General features: G+C 42.7%; 1 protein-coding gene across 1 annotated transcript in view; it reads right to left on the bottom strand.

The window, feature by feature from the left end:
* ARCN1 (archain 1) overlaps positions 1–14,546 on the bottom strand; it is a 34,758-nt gene extending 20,212 nt beyond the window's left edge. The window contains exons 1-2 of the mRNA XM_037505383.2: positions 14,410–14,546; positions 99–362 (exon numbers count right to left, since the gene is read on the bottom strand). Of these exons, the coding sequence (XP_037361280.1) occupies positions 99–362; positions 14,410–14,412 (267 nt within the window). The 5' untranslated portion in view covers positions 14,413–14,546. The remainder of the gene's footprint in view (positions 1–98; positions 363–14,409) is intronic.
* Positions 14,547–18,886: the final 4,340 nt, after the last annotated feature.

Below are 18,886 nucleotides of genomic sequence, written 5' to 3'. Positions count from 1 at the left end.
TTAGCTGCTGGTGGGGGGAGAATCACACAAAAATTTAAAAACAAACAAACAAAAAAAACTTTTTTAAGTAACCCACTATTATAGAAGGAGTATCTTACCACTCTTGAGAAGAGCCTTAGGGTCTCCAGATCTTCTAAGATATTGCTATTTTTGGTAGTAATCAGTACCATGTACAGTTTCTCCATAGGCTGGTAGACATATCTTACACTCTCTGTTTCAACAAATGTATGTTGTTTTCCAGTGTTCATGAGCTTTGGAAAAGCTGCTAACAAGCCCTCAATCCGAGTTCGGGTCATCTCCACAAACTGTCGTGAAACAATAGCCTTTCCTGCTTTCGTGCAGACAGCTGCTGCCAACAGCACCTGCCAGGAACATTATAAATAAGTACCAATTAATTATTTCTTCACATGTTCTTGCAACATCCTCATATCGTCTAAGGAATGACATATGCAGTTATTTAGTGACATGACCCTCCAACTCAAATTCACTGCTTTTTCTTTTTTTAAAGATATATTTATTTTTGCACACAAGAACTGGGGTACAGGCCAGATGTGCAGGAGGGTGAGAGGATTCACCAGAGACAGAGTGGGGAACAGAACACGCAGATTGACCGAAGTACTCTGCTGAGGGGAGCAGCAGGAGAGTCAGGAGAGGTCTGCTGCGCCATGTGGGTATCTCCCTGGCCGGGGATTGAATTCTTGCTGCAGTGGCTGCGGTTGGCTTATAGGTTGCATCTTAACCCCTTGTGCCACCAGGGAGGCCCAGGAGTGTAAGAAAATTAAGTACAGTATTTAACAGTCTTTTCAGTGCAGGAACCCAAGGGTTCACAAATAACAAAAAGACTACACATTTTGGAAGTTTCAATGCTCAACTACAAAATCTGAAATTCTTGGTCAGGTTTCTAAGTTTTATTTATTTTTTTTAAGATTTATTTATTTATGCATAAAAGAGCTGGGGCACACGCCAGAGGTGCAGGGGGTGAGAGGATTCACCAGAGACAGAGTGGGGAACAGAACAGGCAGAGTGACTGAAATACACTGCAGAGGGGAACAGCAGGCAAGACAGGAGAGGTCTGCTGGGCCAGGGTTTCTAAGTTTTAGAGAAACCTGTCCTCTATAGGTGAGCAACGTGAAGAAAAAACAAGTTAATCTATTTGAATAAAATTTTCTTTGTGTTCAATACATCAGTAAAATTTTATAATGCTTATAGGAAAACAGTTTATGTTGGAAAGGTGTTCGATCTGTATCTTTCACAAATAATTTCTCTCTACAAAACAGATTTTTCTTTCTACTTCAAGTGAAGATGGGGCAGATATTATGATGTGAAATATCTCAAGAAATACTGTCAACTCCTCTATTTCCCAAATAAGTTAAAAAGAAGCAGATTTAAGGAAGATTATGTTTGTTTCTGAGTCTATCAACTCTACTTTGAAACTCACCACAATTATACAAGCTTAAGTCACTTTTATGTTATGGAGAATCAATTACAGTTTAAAAAGTACTCCCACAGGGCCTCCCTGGTGGCTTAAGGTCACAGCTCTATCAAGCTATTGCCAGCCACTGCGGCATGAGTTCGAGCCCAGCCAGGGAGCTGACCCACATGGCACAGCAGACCTCTCCTATCTCCCCTGCTGTTCCCCTCAGCATGTATTTCAGTAGATTTGCCTGTTCTGCTCCCTACTCTGTCTCTAGTGAATCCTCTCACCCCTCCCACCCTTGCACCTCTGGCCTACACTCAGTTCTTGTATGCATGAAAAAAAAAAAGCAGAAAATGTTAGAGGTATAAAATGAGCTTGCTTAGAAGTTCAGAAAGTTACATATTTATTATTATTATTTTTTATATTTATTTTTTTAAATAAATAGTTTTGTACTTAGGAAATTTATCTTTCACCTAACTTTGGAAACTTTTGGCATCACCCAGGCATGAGACAAAGATATACTAAAGGCAATAAAGGATTAAAAAAAAAGGGGGGTGGGTAATAAAGGATACCATAGGAGAGGGAAAAAAAGCACTTACGGACCCATATTCCACTCACGTCTTTAGCTTTACTTACTTTTTTTTTATTGTTGTCTATTGAATTTTTAAAATTTCAGCTTTACTCAGGTATGACTGACATAAAAAATTATAAGGTATTCAGAGTGTACACTGCAGTGATTCCATGTATTTAACTTTAAATAAAATGTATGATAAAGAGTTCTTCAAATAATAAAAATATTGGTACACAAATAATATCTTAAATCACTGAGAAGAAACTGACCTAACCCTATCACCAGGCAAGAATATTTGTTTAGATAACTAAAACCAAACATATTTAAGAAATATGATTTCACTTTTTTTTTTTTTCAACCACAGGAGGTTTATGTTTCAACTATCTACCTACAGATCTTCCTTCACTACAATGGGACAGATCCTGATAAATTGAAAATCTCTTAAGCCAAAAAATTAATTTAACAACTCAAACCTGTGAAACATCACAAGCTTAGCCTACCCTACCATAAACATGTGTACAACACTTATATTAGCCAACAGTTGTGAAAAATAATCAACACAGTCTATTTTATTATAAAGTGTTAGGTTACATGTAATTTATTGGAAATTGTACTGAAGTGAGAAACAGAAAGACCTAATGCATATCGAATGCATATCACTTTCCACACCACTGAAAAATCTAAGTTGAATTATTATAAACTGGGGACTGTATTTCTGGCAAAGAAAAAAAAATGTAGCTCCTACTTCAGCTTATCAATGACAAGTAGAGAAGTTAGTGTAATGGTTTACTAAAGGTTTATGTGCCACATTATATCCAAATAAGGTTAAGATTTTGCCCCAAAATTAACCCTCAGGAGAGGGTATGTATCACATAAAAACTTCCACAAATGTTCATAGCAATTTTATCCAGAAGTGAGTAAACAAGATGTGGTACACTTATACAATGGAATACTATTTGGCCATAAGGAATAAAGGATGTTATAAGATGCATGGACTGTGGGAATATTATATTTTTTTAAAAAGATTTATTTATTTATGCATAAAAGAACTGGGGTACAGGCCAGAGGTGCAGCGAGTGAGAGGATTCATCAGAGGCAGAGGGGGGAACAGAACAGGTGGATTGACTGAAATACACCGATGAGGGGAGCAGCAGGTGAGATAGGAGAGGTCTGCTGTGCCGCATGGGTCACCCATGCTGCACCGCATGGGTCCCTGGCCAGGGATTGAACTCCTGCTGCAATGGCTGTAGAGAGCATCATAGTGCTGCATCTTAACCCCTTGTGCCACCAGGGAGGCCCTGGAAGTATTATGTTAAGTGAAAGAAACTAAATATAAAAGGCCACATCCTTTGCGTTTCCATTTATATGAAATACCCAGAAAATGCAAATCCACAGAAAGTAGATCAGCGGTCATCTGGGCCTGGCTAAAGGAAGATGGGAGTAACACTAATGAGTGTAGGATTCCTTTATGGGGTTATGAAAATGTTCTAAGCTTAGACAGCAGTAATGGTTGCCTAACTCTATGAATATACTAAGTCTACAAAATACTGAATTGTGCTTTGAAAGGCTAAACTTTACTATATATTACTAACCAATGTTACTTCAAGAAAAAATTGAAGAAAGGAAGGCCTAGCCTTTTGGCTCTCTGAGCAGCACAATGGCAGTGGCAAAAACAAGTGCCCTATGAAAGGACCCTATAAAAAGGGAGCCAAGAAGAAAGCGGCTCATCCATTTTCTAAGAAAGATTGGTATGATGTGAAAGCACCAGCTATGTTCATTATAAGAAATTTTGGGAAAATAATAGTCATGAGAGCTCAAGGAATCAAACCCTATCGCATGGCCTCAAGGGTTGTGGTCTTTCATTTGTTTTTCCAAGGGTTATGTTTTTGAAATGAGCCTTGCTGATCTTCAGAACAATGAAGTTACATTTAGGCGAAAAAAGCTAATTACTGAGGATGTACAGCACAAAAAATGTCTTTCATGACACATATTTCCATGACAAGATATGTTCTGGTAGTTCTTGTCTATGCCTAGGCAGGTGTTTCTTTTTACAAACATTTATGGGGTCCTTCCTGGTGGCTCAAGGGGTTAAGATGCATCCTATGAAGATAACCGCAGCTACTATAGCACGAGTTCGATCCCCGGCCAGGGAGAACCCACATGGCACAGCAGACCTCTCCTGACTTGCCCGCTGCTCCCCTCAGCAGTGTATTTCCTGTTCTTTTCCCCACTCTATCTCTGGTGAATCCTGTCACCCCCTGCACCTCTGGCATGTACCCCTGTTCTTGTATGCACAAATAAATAAATCTGGGCCTCCCCGGTGGCGCAGCGGTTGAGCGCTGGGCTGCGAATCTGTCTGCAGCCTCTGCAGCGCAGGTTCAATCCCCGGCTGCCAGTGGAGGGTCCCACATGGCGCGCAGACCTCTCCTGCCGCCCACTGCTCCCCTCAGCAGTGTACTTCAGTCCTTCTGCCTGTTCTCCTTCCCACTCTGGCTCTGGTGAATTCTCTCACCCTCCTGTGCTTCTGACTGTACCCAGTGCTTGTATAAATAAATAAATCATTAAAAAAATTTTTTTTATTTAAAAACAAATAAATAAATATATCTCAAAAAAACAATTTTTTCCTTCCACAAAATTAGAGAGTCAGCTCATGCTGATGTCAAGACATCAAGACAGTTATTTACTCCATATATTTGGTGTTAATGTAACTAAAAAACTCAACAATCAGATTCAGAAGACCTCTTCTGCTCAGCAGCATCATGTATAGTAAATTCAGAAGATGATGGAAATCATGACCCTGAGAGGTACAGACAAATGACTTCAAAAAGGTGGTCAATAAATTGATTCTAGGGCCTCCCCAGTGGTGCAGCAGGTTGTGTACTGTGCTATGAAGCCTCTGCAATGCCGGTTTGATTCCCTGCTGGCCAGGGAGATATCCACATGGCGCAGCAGACCTCTCCTGTCTTCCCTGCTGTTCCCCTCAGCAGTGTATTTCAGTTCATCTGTCTGTTCTGCTCCCCACTCTGTCTCTGGTGAATCCTCTCACCCTCCCGTGCCTCTGGCCCGTACCCCAGTTCTTGTATGCATAAATAAGTATTTTTTAAAAAACTGATTCTAGACAGCAAAGACTTAGAAAAAGCTTACCAATCTATTTGCTCCAAATGTTTTGACTTTACTTAGGAAAGTGAAACTGCTGAAGAAATCCAAGTTTGAATTGGGAAAACTCATGGAACTACATGGTGAAACAGTAGTTCTACAAAAGCTACTGGGGATGAGACAAGTGTTAAAAGTTGAATAAGCTGATGGATCTAAGCCCACCAGTCCAAGGATCCATTTAAAATTCACACTTTGGGGCCTTCTGGATGGAGCAAGGGGTTAAGACACAACCTATGAAACTATCTGCAGTCACTGCAGCATGAGTTCGATCCCCAGCCAGGGAGATATCCACATGGCACAGTGGACCTCTCCTGACTCGCCCACTGCTCTCCTCAGCAGTGTATTTCAGTCAGTCTGCCTGATCTGTTCCCTGCTCTGTCTCCGGTGAATCCTCTTTCTCACCCCCCCCCCCACTTCTGGCCTGTACTCCAGTTCTTGTATGCATAAATATATAAATCTTAAAAAAATAAAAATAAATTCACACTTTTGGGGCCTCCCTGGTGGCCCAGGGGTTAAAGTCTCAGTGCTATAAAGCTATGGCCAGCCACTGTGGCATGAGTTCGATCCCTGGCCAGGGAGCTAACCCACATGGTGCAAAGGACCTCTCCTATCTGGCCTGATATTCCACTCAGCAGTGTATTTCAGTAGATCCACCTGTTCTGCTCCCCACTCTGTCTCTGTTGAATCCTCTCACCCCCTGCACCTCTGGCCTACACCCCAGTTCTTCTGTATTTATAAATAAAAATAAATCTTAAAAAATTAATTAAAAAAAAAAATTGGGCCTTCCCGGTCGTGCAGCAGGTTGAGCGCCGCATTGTGAGGCTGTCCACAGCCTCTGCAGCGCAGGTTCGATTCCTGGCCCGCTGGGGAGAAACCCACATGGTGCAGCAGACCTCTCCTCTCCTGTCTTGCCCGCTGCTCCCCTCAGCAGTGTATTTCAGTCAGTCTGCCCATTCTGTTCCCCACTCTGTCTCTGGTGAATCCTCTCACCCCCTACACCAGCTCTTGTATGCATAAAAAGAAAATCTTTAAAATAAATAAATAAACAAACAAAGGACATAGACTCTTTCGATACAAAATTTTACATATAATTTCAGGGAAGTCACAGACCCACTAGAGCAATATTCTCAAATGGCCAAAAGAGAGTCACTATGCAGTGAGAACTATCACTAAAAATGGGAGCACATAATAAACATAATCCTGGTAGAACTCCTCCCTACCCAAAATGGGGCTGAAAACCATGGTCCTAGGAAGCTGTGGTCTCCTATCTTAGAATTTTATGAAGTTTTGAAGGAATAAAATAATTTCCAGTTAAGATATTAAATATAGGGGCCTCCCTGGTGATGCAAAGGGTTAAGTCTGAGCACTATGAAGCTATCTGCAGCATGAGATCGATCCCCTGCCAGGGAGCTAACCCACGTGGAACAGCGGACCTCTCCTGTCCAGTCTTTCCTGCTGCTGCCCTCAGCAGTGTTTTTCAGTAGATCTACCTGTTCTGCTCCCCACTCTGTCTCTGGTGAATCCTCTCACCCCCCCACACCAGCTCTTATACACATAAATTAAATATTTTTAAAAGATATAAAATACAGCGCAATGTAAACATAAAATGTCTATGTAGCGAAAACTGCTAATGCTAAACGTTCAGATCTATATAAACGTGCTGATTTAATACAAGACCTATAACTAATAACAACCCTGTTTGAAATAAGATTTGCAGGTTTCAGGATAGTTCTTAGATACCCTAAAAATACCCCCATATCATACAGCTAGAATTTGGATTAAAATCATTACTAGGGGCCTCCCCGGTGGCGCAGCGGTTGAGCGCTGGGTTGCGAAACTGCGCGCGGCCTCTGCGGCGCCGGTTCGATCCCCGGCTGCTCCCCGGCCACCGGAGGAGGGTCCCACATGGCGTGCAGACCTCTCCTGCCGCCCGCTGCTCCCCTCAGCAGTGTACTTCGGTCCTTCTGCCTGCTCTGCTCCCCGCTCTGGCTCTGGTGAATTCTCTCGCCCTCCCGCGCTTCTGACTGTACCCAGTGCATGTATAAACAAAACAAACAAACAAACCAGCAAACAAATAAATAAAGCATGCCTCTAAAAAAAAAAAAAAAAAAAAAAACAAACAAATAAAATCATTGCTAAAGGCAACCTCAAAGGGAAAAAGGAACAAAAGGGATGTGTTATGGAGAGGGGCAATTCATACACTTTGCTAGACTGTGCAAAGGCACATTATAGATATTGGCAATCTTCATTTTAGCAATATTGTAAGAATTAACTAAATGTTTTTTTAAAGATTTATTTTTTTATGCATAACTGGGGCACAGGCCAGAGGTGGGGAGGGGGGAGGGAGAGAGGATTCACCAAAGACAGAGCAGGGAACAGAACAGGCAGATTGACCAAAGTACACTGCTGAGGGAAGCAGCGGGTGAGTCAGGAGAGGTCTGCTGCGCCATGTGGGTAGCTCCCTGGCCAGCTGGGGATAGAACTTGTGCCGCAGTGGCTGCGGATAGCTCCACCGGTTGTGTCTTAACCCCTCGCGCCACCAGGGAGGCCCTAATTAATTTTTTTTCTTTCTTTCTTTGTTTTTAAAGATTTATTTATTTATGCATACAAGAACTGGGGTACAGGCCAGAGGGGTGTGTGTGTGTGTGTGTGTGTGTGTGTGTGTGTGAGAGGACTCACCAGAGACAGAGTAGTGAGAACAGCAGACTGACCAAAGCACACTGCTGAGGGGAGAAGAGCAGCAGGCGAGCCAGGAGAGGTCTGCTGCACCATATGGGAAGCTCCCTGGCTGGGGATCAAATTCGTGCTGTAGCAGCTGTGGATAGCTTCATAGGTTGCGTCTCAACCCCTTGCGCCACCAGGGAGGTCCTAACTAATATATTTTTAAAAGATTTATTTATGCATACAACAGCTAGGTGCAGGCCAGAGGTGTAGGGGGTGAGAGGATTCACCAGAAACAGAGTGGGAAGCAGAACAGGTGGATCTACTGAAAAACACTGCTAAGGGGAGTAGCGGTCTAGAAAGGAGAGGTCTGCTGAACCACGTGGGTTACCTTCCTGGGGATGGAACTCATGCTGCAGTGGCTGCGATGATAGCTTCATAGTGCTGAGACTTATTAACCCCTTGTGTCACCAGGGAGGACCCAGAATTAACTAAATATTTACTGAATACCTACTATATATACTAGGTACTTTCTGAGAATACGAATAGGAAACAGACAGGCATTCTTTCCTTGAAGAATCCTAGCAGGGATAAGACATAAATGTAAGTAACTGTAATATGAGGCTGAATATGTTATTAATTAATGTACCATGGGAATTCAGAGACAGAAGAGATTACTTTTCATTGATAAGGTAATCTTGATTAGGGATGAAGGAAAAAGCACTTAAATTATGCTTTGATGAATTGAGGTTTTTGAGTATAAAGATGAAGAAACAACTGGGTAAAATAGTTTAAGTCCTGGGCCTCCCTGGTGGCGCAGCGGTTTAGCGCTGGGTTGCGAGGCTGCCTGCGGCCTCTGCAGCACCGGTTCAATCCCCGGCTGCTCCCCGGCCACCGGGCGAGGGTCCCACATGGCACGCGGACCTCTCCTGCCACCCGCTGCTCCCCTCAGCGGTGTACTTCGGTCCTTCTGCCTGCTCTGCTCCCCGCTCTGGCTCGGTGAGTTCTCTTGCCTTCCCGCACTTCTGACTGTACCTAGTGCTTGTATAAATAAATTAATTAATTTTAAAAAAGTTAAAAAAAAAAAAAAAAGTTTAAGTCCTAAGCAGGAAATCTCTGAGACTCTGAGTCACTCCATTATCCAGATGCAAGCAAAACAGGGCTCCCAAAAGAGAACCAAGTGGCCCAAACTAAGTATGGCTCGAAACCTGGAAATACCCAGGATCCCATAATCACAGGACCACAGGGCGAACGACACAGGTTTTTCTTCATGCTGGGTATGGTTATTTTTAAACAAGATAAATTTAACCTATCCTAAATTACTATCTGGCTTCTTAAATGCCTTGAAATTATAAAGTTTCTCTTCATACCAATGTTTACTGATGTCTAGCAATTATTAAAACATACAAAAGGTAAATTTTTCCCTCTCTAATTTGATCTGATTTTATTTGTGGAAATATTAGTCTTTATAAGGCTTATATATTTATTTATTATATTTTTGGAAAAGAAAAACATAAATCTAGAAGGAATTTCCAAGAAGCTTTGATTGTTTTTACACATGCAAAAACTGAGGGCCCAGAACTTAGAGGACCTCCCCAGGACTCTTAAAAAAATGTCTCCACTAAGCAGAGCCTCCTCAAACAACTTTTAATTTATTTACAAAAAAATTGACTGTATTATTGTTTTTGGATTAAGTAACAACTTTCTCCTACCCAGATTGAAAGTTCTTTGAGAAAAGAAACCTGCAGAACCAGGTTTCTGTTTTGTCTCTGCTACTAATCATGTGTCCTTGAATAAGTAACTTAATTGCTTCTTGAATATCCCTAAAATAGGAGTTAGTTTAAATGAAAGCTAAAGTACCTTAGAATCTTTAAGATTTTATAAACCCAAGCATTTAAAAACTTTCAACAACAGAAAGCATACTCTTCAATTTCAAACCCACTGCTCCAAAAGTAGCTCCTTCAGAATCATATTTTATAATATTAAGCTCCTAGAAGGCAAACTACCTAATCAAAACAAATTGTGTGTGTAAATGAGCTGCCATATCACCCTTTTATTCACACTTGTGACAGAGGTCCAAGGGAAAAAAAAAATGCAGTACCTCAGCATAAATATGCTCAACTCCCCTAAGAAAAGTCATGGACTGACTTGAACTTTCAAAAGCTTCAGTATTCCTCACTTTCAGACTTAACCAGTCATCTTCTCCTTAATTCACTATAACAAACTTAGTAAGCCTAGTTTCTACAACTCATTTTGCCTTTTCTGTTTACATGAAATAATTACAGATAAAATCAAAGGGAAGATTACAATAAAATCTGACCACATACAAACCTAAAACCAGAACAGTTACTCAGTGAGAGTTTTACACTCATCACAAGCTTCTGTTCTAATGAGGACATCTTTCTCAGTTTCTGCAGTGAACTACTTACTTCTTTGCTGTCCACTCAAAAAACAACAGATACATAAAGAATACAATTGTTGCAGAGCTGCTGTATAGTATATGAAAAAGGAAAAAAACAAGCAAAAGTAATTCCCTAATTGGGAACTGTTACTACTGTGTAGGACTTCACTTTCTACTCCATCATGTGTAGATCAGTCAAACAAATTCAAATCTAGCTTTCTAATAATGATTTTTGGGAACTAAACTTATTGTGATTGCTAATATTTAATGTGACCACTGCAATAAGTAAACTTATTGCCTATGTTTAGTAAAAAAGAACTGCATCTGTAGATGGGCAAAGATTTCACAGATTGGCACTATCATGCGACTTAATATTAAGCTTATTATTCTTTTTTTTGTTATTCAATTCGTTTATTTTTAAATTTAGTTTATACAAATGTAAGTTTATGAAGAAAAAGAACGGACTATGATATTGGACAAATCTTGACAATAAGAACATGTTCTCAATCTGAAGAAAATTAGGAAAAAGATCAAAACAGGGCCTCCCGGTTGGCGCAAGGGGTTAAGATGCAACCTATGAAGCTATCTGCAGACATTGCAGAATGAGTTTGATCCCTGGCCAGGGAGCAACCCACATGGCGCAGCAGACCTCTCCTGACTCGCCCGCTGCTCCCCTCAGCAGTGTATTTCAATAAATCTGCCTGTTCTTTTGTTCCCCACTCTGTCTCTGGTGAATCCTCTCTCTCTCAACACACACATCTCTGGCCTGTACTCCAGTTCTTGTATGCATAACTAAATCTTTAAAAAAAAAAAAAAGAGGATCAAAACAAAAGATGTCTTTTTGTACTTCACTTTACAATAAAGTCATAAATCATTTGATTTTGCATTTGTCCATTTATCTACCAAGACTTTGTAGTACAGGGCATTTTGTGCTAAGTTCAGCACCTAAGCCAAAGAAAATTTATTTTTCAAAAACCAACATATGTACATTTATGTCCCTTACTTTGAAATGCATTTAAATAAAAAAAAAATGGATTGATGATTAGAGATATGGTAAAACAGTATAGTGCAATGTTAGTTATAGAATTTAACTGGTGGTTTTATGGGTGAAAAACTATGAAGTTTTTCAACTTTTCTAGATGTTTTAAAATTTTATAATAAGGGCCTGTCTTGGTGGTGCAGGTGGTTGAATGCACCGCTGTGAGGCTGTCTGTCCGCAGCCTCTGCAGCATGGGTTTGATCCCGGGCTCCCACATGGTGCTGCAGACCTCTCCTGGCTCGCCCGCTGCTCCCCTCAGCAGTGTGTTTTGGTCAATCTGCCTGTTCTGTCCCCTACTCTGTCTTGGTGAATCCTCTCACCGTCCCACACATCTGGCCTTACCCCAGTTCTTGTATGCATAAATAAAATCTTTTTTAAAAAATAAAATTTTATAATAAAATGATGAGTAAAAGTCAATTTTCAGAAGTTTTTATACAACTTTTCGAGCCAAGAAATCTTACAAAATGTCACTCTGTTTGGCCATCTCTATTGTCCAGTGATCTCCTTGTAAAGAATAGGATGCAGGGCCTCCCTCGTGGCGCAAGGGTTAAGACGCAACCTATGAAGCTAGCCTTACGAAGCTATCCACAGCCACTGCAGCAGGAGTTCGATTCTCCGCCAGCCAGGGAGCAACCCACAAGGTGCAGAAGACCTCTCTTGGCTTGCCCGCTGCTCCCCTCAGGAGTGTACTTGGGTCAATCTGCCTGTTCTGTTCCCCACTCTGTTTCTGGTGAATCTTCTCACCCCTCTGACCTGTACCCGAGCTCTTGTATTTTTATAATAAAATGATGAGTAAAAAATTTTCAGAAGATTTAACAATTCGAGCCAAGAAATCTTACAATGTCACTCTGTTTGGGTCCAGTGATCTCTTGTAAAGAATAGGATGCAGGGCCTCCCTCGTGGCGCAAGGGTTAAGACGCAACCTATGAAGCTAGCCTTACGAAGCTATCCACAGCCTCTGCAGCAGGAGTTCGATTCTCGCCAGCCAGGAGACCCACAAGGTGCAGAAGACCTCTCTTGCTTGCCCGCTGCTCCCCTCAGGAGTGTACTTGGGTCAATCTGCCTGTTCTGTTCCCCACTCTGTTTCTGGTGAATCTTCTCACCCCTCTGACCTGTACCCGAGCTCTTGTATTCATAAATAAATCATAAAAAAAAAAAAAATAGGATGCAGAAACATCACAGAGAAATAGTACTTAATAATGTCTTAAGACTACAGGAAAAGAATGTACTGGGCTTAGCTGTTCTCCAGAGTACACAAATCTATGGGTATCTGGATCACACCATGTTCCAAATAATCCAAACTATATGCATATTTAAGTTTGACACAATTTTAAGTCCATGTACACCTGTCAAAATAACATGCAAAATTTATACTTTTTGTTTATTACTCAACACCTAGGGTTTTACCATTCCTAGGTCATCGATGATTAAAAAAAACACCAAGTTCCAAGAACTCTTTAAGAAGCAAGATTTTTGCAAAGATTATCTAATCTTTATTTTGCTTATGTAACACAAGTTTAAATCTGGCTATTAAAATAATTTTGTGCTCTAAAATACACCACAGGGCCTCCCTGGTGGGGTTAAGCACCGCACTATGAAGCAATTTGCAACCTCTGCAGCACGAGTTCGATCACCTGGCTAGGGAGCAACCCACATGGCACAGCAGACCTCTCCTGACTTGCCCGCTGCTCCCCTCAGCAGTGTATTTCAGTCAGCCCGCCTGTTCTGTTCCCTACTCTGTCTCTGGTGAATCCTCTCACCCCCCACATCTCTGGCCTGTACCCCAGCTCTTATATGCATAAAGAAATCTTCAAAAAAAAAAAAAAATACACTACAAATACATCCAGGATGTAAAAGGAGAAGAGCTTAAAAATCTCTATCAAAATACTGAGCTTCCTGGTGGAAACAAAAATAGCAGTTTTGGGACATTTCATGTTCAACATAAAAGTTTAATGAGTCAAGTCCGCTTAATGCAATTCATAGGCCTGAAGTTGAAAAAATAAAACCCTTCCAGTGGTTTAACGTCAAACATGAATCCCCATCAAAGTCCCTTCTATAAACCTTGTCAACAGAGTGTAATCACGGGCACTAAATAACATTGTCATCTTTCAAATATGTAGGAAAAAGCTTTAAATCAAAGTATTATTAATCTATTACCCAAAGATAATTAAAAAAAAGAACATCCCTGAATTGACTATAAGACATAACGTACACTAAAACATAAATTACTAGCTCAGTTAGAGTTGTATGGAATTCCTTCGACTTCATGAATACCCACAAGTTCTAGTAACAAAGCAAGATAAAGTGGAGTCGGCAGCTCTGTTTGTCCCAGTCTCACCCACATTAGCTTTTCCTGTCTCTACCGCAGAAGGTTCAGAACACAAAGATAACGCCTCTGAAGGTAACAGATTCCAGAGTATAACCCCTCTAACTCCTCCTCCTGCCAGACATCTGATTAGGATATGCCACATACACATTTTGCTTCACCTTATTGCCTACCAGGCGCTCACACTGCCCAACGCGCTCTGCCCAGCGGAGATTCAATCACACCAAGTGGACACACCTAACTTCTGCAGAAGTAGGGGAAGGTTTCAGAAACATTTGGGTCCCACAGATTAAGGTTAGAAGCTACTGGTTCCTCTTCTATAACCCCCTTTCGAACTTCCCTCTAGTTCCCCCTTTCGAACAAACAAAAGAAAAAGTCCTGACACCAACGGATTTGGATTTCGAACATCAATTGCCCACCCAACCTCGGGGGGGTGGGAGGAGAGCTGAGGACAGAAGGAAGGGACTTCCCCGACAGAGGCCCACCCTGCTGGGCCTCGGTGGCCAAGGGCCCCGCTGGACATCAGCGCGGAGTCCGCGGCGGGGAACCCAAAGACACCCCGTTCCCGGCTCGGGTCCCAGCAGCGGTGGGTGCTAGCTGGGAGCTGGGGGGAGGGGAGGGGTGGGCGCGACCGCGGAGAGGGGCGACAGGTCCCTCGGATCTTCCGGGATGCCGGGCACAGGGCGGGGAAGGACACGTTCCCGGGGGCCCGAAAGAAGCACCCGGTTCCTCAAGCCCCCGGGAGTGGGGTTCCCCTGGCCCTCGTACCAGGCCGTCCCTCAGGGAGAGCGGCCGAGCGAGGCCGAACCCCGGGAGCGCGACCTGACATGGATCTTACCATGGTGAGGGCGGTGGTGGGGCGCACCCGCGCTCCGGCTCCACTGGGGCAAGGGGTAGGGCCAGGGGAAGGGGAGCACCGGCCGCTCCGGACCTGCCGCCCCCCTGACAGGAGCCGCCGCCGCTTCGCCTCTTGCCAAGATGGCGGCCTCGAGCCACGTCTCCAACCGGAAACGGGGAGGGTCAAAGGGCGGAGGGCGGGGCGCCGGGGTGGGGACACGGCGGGTACCCGGCTGCTGCGCCGCCAGCCGGGTGGGAGATGTGTGGGGGCTCCCCCTCGCCCGGGCGCTTGGCCCTCTTCTTGTTCCCTGTTTGTCAGCACCTGCATTTAATCTGCGACACCCCTCACAGTTTGTGAAACCATAACCACAGCCCCGCTAGCATGCGGGCCACAAAAACCCCAGAGTACACCGGGACTAGTATCCAGAATATATAAAGAACTCTCATAAATCGCCACTAAAAAGACACTCCAGTTTTGAAAATGGACAAAATAGTTATTTCTCCAAAGGAGATATGCAAATAACCAGTAAGTGCGTAAAAAGACGCTCAGCATCCTTAGTCCTTAGAGACATGGAAGTGAAGACCTTGATGAGCTACAACTGCATACTCAGTAGAAGGGCTCTAAGTGCTGGTGAAAATGTGGGAAAATTTGAACCTTCATACACTGCTGGTGGGAATGTAAAATATTTCAGTTGCTTTGGAAAAATTCCCTTAAAAGGTTAGATATAGAGTAACCAACCATATGACCCAGCAATTCCACTGAGAGGTAGGTACCCAAGAGAATTAAAGGCGTAAGTCCACACAAAAATGAGTACTCTGATACTCACAGAAGCACTATTCATAATAGCCCCAAAGGGGAAACATTCCAAATGTCTGTCTATAGATGAATGGATAACAAAAATGTGTATCTATGAAATGGAATATTAATCATAAAAAGGAATAAAATACTGGACCTACCTGGTGGCGCAGAGGTTGAGCGCTGGGTTGCGAAGCTGTCCGCAGCCTCTGTAGCGATGGTTCGATCCCTGGCCGCCAGGCGAGGGTCCCATGTGGAGCACAGACCTCTCCTGCCGCCCGCTGCTCCCCTCAGCAGTGTACCTCATCAGTCTGCCTGCTCTGTTCTCCTCTCGGGCTCTGGTGAATTCTCTCACCCTCCTGCGCATCTAACTGTACCCAGTGCTTGTATAAATAAATAAATAAATCTTAAAAAAAAAAGGAATAAAATACTAATACATGCTTCAACATGGATGAACCTTAAAATATGTTAAGTGAAAAATGATAGAAAATCGCAGCTATATGATTCCATTTATATGAAATGTCCAGAATAGACAAATTCATAAAGACAGAAAGCTGGGCTGCAAACGACTGAGGAGTGAGGTTTGTGTTTTGTAAAGATGAAAATGTTCTGGAATTAGAGGTGGTGGTCGTACAACTTTGTCAATAGCCTAAAAAATACTGAATTGTACACTTTAAAATGGTGAATGTTTATGGTTTGTAAATTGTGTGTGTGTGTGTGCAAAGTGTGCAAGAAACAGGGACCTCCTTGGTGGCACAAGGGGTTAAGTCTCAGCACTATGAAGCTATCCGCAGCCACTGCAGCACCAGTTTGATCAGCCTGCCAGGGAGGTGACCCACATGGCACAGCAGATTTCTCCTGTCTTGCCTGCTGCTCCCTTCAGGAGTGTATTTCGGTAGATCCACCTCTTCTGTTCCCCACTGTCTCTGGTGAATCCTCTCACCTCCCCTCAACTCTGCTTTACACCCCAGCTCTTGTATGCATAAATAAATTAATTTAAAAAAAAAAGAACTCCCATGCCAAATGACTTCTCCGAATATGCATGATTCAGTGCTTTTTTCCTACCTAATGTTATCCCTGGCTCAACTCTCCAGCATCCAACCATTCTGCAATAAGGGAAAAATTGTCATCTTTTTTTGAGTTTTTATTTTGTATCAAATGCTTTACATGCTATCTCTAAATCTTTACAGTCCAGATAAGAACATGGAGGATCAAAGAAGTCAAGCCTTTGTCCACTCACACAACCATTAAATGATAGATTAAAATCAGGATTCAAATCCAGATTTTCTTATTATGATACAATGCCTCTCGTTATCTCCTGTGTATTGCTTAATGTTTACTGAATACTGACAATGTACCAGGCATTACTCTAAAGTCTTCATATAGATTATCTCATTTAATCCTTGCAATAATTTTTTGATACAGGTACGATAATGTCTCCATTTTATAGATGGAGGAAATAAGGTAAGAGAGGAAAACCTTATACCACAAGCCTCAGAGCTAGAAATTAGCAAAGCCATCATTCACAGGATACTCAACTTCAGAACTATATCATTAAGCACTGCATTATAGAATTCTCAGTCTTACCCATATCAACGCCATATCCAATGACTTTCTCATAGAATCTTTACAAAGCTCTCATATTTTCAAACTTTGTATGTCTACAAGAATAGTGTCAAACTGTATTATTCATTTTTTTGTTACAAAAAGCAGGAACATTTTTTTTAATATAAGAAAAATGAAAATCCTGCTTGGAATTATCACTTCAGTGTGACAACTTTCAGAGGTCTTTAACATGAACCACTGAAATCTGCAAAGATTTACTGAAGCTGATTCTTTGGAAATACGACACTAGCTGAATTAAACTGCAGAATAAAAGCATCACTCCAAGCATGCTTCATGAGGAGTGCCTAAGAAGTATTATGTCATAATGGTTGAAAGCAGAGACTTGGGAATTAGACTGACCTGTGTTTGACGCCCATTTTCAGCATTTACTAGCTGAGTGAGTTTAAGGAAGTTACTTTAACTCTCTAAGCCTCAATTCTAATCTGTAAATCAAGGGTAACATCCTAAAGTTGTGATTTTAGATACCATATTACTGAGATTATATAATCGAAGTGCTTCTATATAGAAGGTGCTCAACAATATATATCCATTATTATTAGCAATAAGATGAAAACTTTTTTTGCAGTTCCATTTGTAACCAGAAGATATGTCTCTCATTTTCCTTTTTAAAAACTCTTTCCAGCCTTCCCGTGGTAAGTTTTCAGTCAAATTTCCAATATTTCCCTCTGTCTCTTCCAAAGTTCATTGTTTATATTTCCTTATGTTCCTTATATCTTCATTCCTTCCACCAATGAGCAAGTTTAACGCATTTTATGTATGCAGTGTTATGAAGAGTTTAAATCTTAAGACACAAACCATACCCTAAAGAAGCTCTCAGTTTTCGTTCTTTCTTTTTTTTTTAAAAAAAGATTTATTTATTTATGCGTACAAGAGCTGGGGTACAGGCCAGAGGTGTGGGGGGTGAGAGGATTCACCAGAGACAGAGTGGAGAACAGAACAGGCAGATTGACCAACACACACTGAGGGAAGCAGCGGGGTAGTCAGGAGAGGTCTGCTGCGCCACGTTGGTTGCTCCCTGGCCGGCCAGGGATCAAACTTGTGCTGCAGAAGCTGTGGATTGCTTTATAGGTTGCATCTTAACCCCTTGCGCCACCAGGGAGGCCCTCTCAGTTTTCTTTAGCAAATAAAACTAGACAAAACAGGGCCTCCCTGGTGGTGCAAGGGGTTAAGACGCAATCTATGAAGCAATCCACAGCTAGGGCAGCATGAGTTCGATCCCCAGCCAGGGAGATACCCACATTGGCGCAACAGACCTCTGACTCACCAGTTGCTCCAAGGCAGTGTATTTCAGTCAGCCTGCCTGTTCTGTTCCCCACTCTGTCTCTGGTGAATCCTCTCACCTCCCCCACACCTCTGGCCTGTACCCCAGTTCTTGTATGCATAAATAAATAAATCTTTTAAAAAAAACCTAGACAAAATGGGGTTAAATTTCAATCTCAGATAATGAATAATTTGCTCTGTGTAACGTATAACTGTGTCCCAGGCAAAACAAACAAAAACACTATGTCCCAAGCTATGGGACACCCTGGAGGGGAAAGAATATATTGTTATATAAAAACTATAAAGGGAAGAGTGTGTGTGTGTGTGGTGTGTGTGGTGTGTGCGTGATGTGTGTGGTGTGGGGGCTGTGTGGTGTGTGTGGTGTGTGCGTGGTGTGTGTGGTGTATGGGCTGTGTGTGTGTGGTGTGTGTGTGGCGTGTGTGTGGTGGGGCGTGTGTGTGTGTGTGTGGGTTGTGGGGGCTGTGTTGGGTGTGTATGTGTGGCGTGTGTGGGGTGTGAGGCGTGGGGTGTGTGTGTGTGTGTGTGTGTGTACACGCACGCCGCGTCTCCAGCTTGGAGGGCTACGCACATAAACGCTATTCTTCATCCCGCTTTGCCATCGGCGGCCGCCAGATGTCGCCACAGACGTGTTTACTGGAACCATAGACAACCGGGCAACGCGCTCGCCCAGAGCGGTGCTCCCGAGCCCTCCAGCTTCCCCGGGATCCTTCCCGGGACGCGACGTAACGCGGGCGCCGGTGGCGGAGGTCTCACGAGAGCGAGAGCAAGTCTCGCG

The sequence above is a fragment of the Talpa occidentalis genome, unplaced genomic scaffold (genome assembly GCF_014898055.3).
Source record: "Talpa occidentalis isolate TD23 unplaced genomic scaffold, MPIMG_talOcc4v2.1 talOcc4.12, whole genome shotgun sequence".
Taxonomy (NCBI): domain Eukaryota; kingdom Metazoa; phylum Chordata; class Mammalia; order Eulipotyphla; family Talpidae; genus Talpa; species Talpa occidentalis.
Note: the sequence above shows the minus strand (reverse complement) of the source record. Positions and strands in the feature narration are given on the sequence as shown.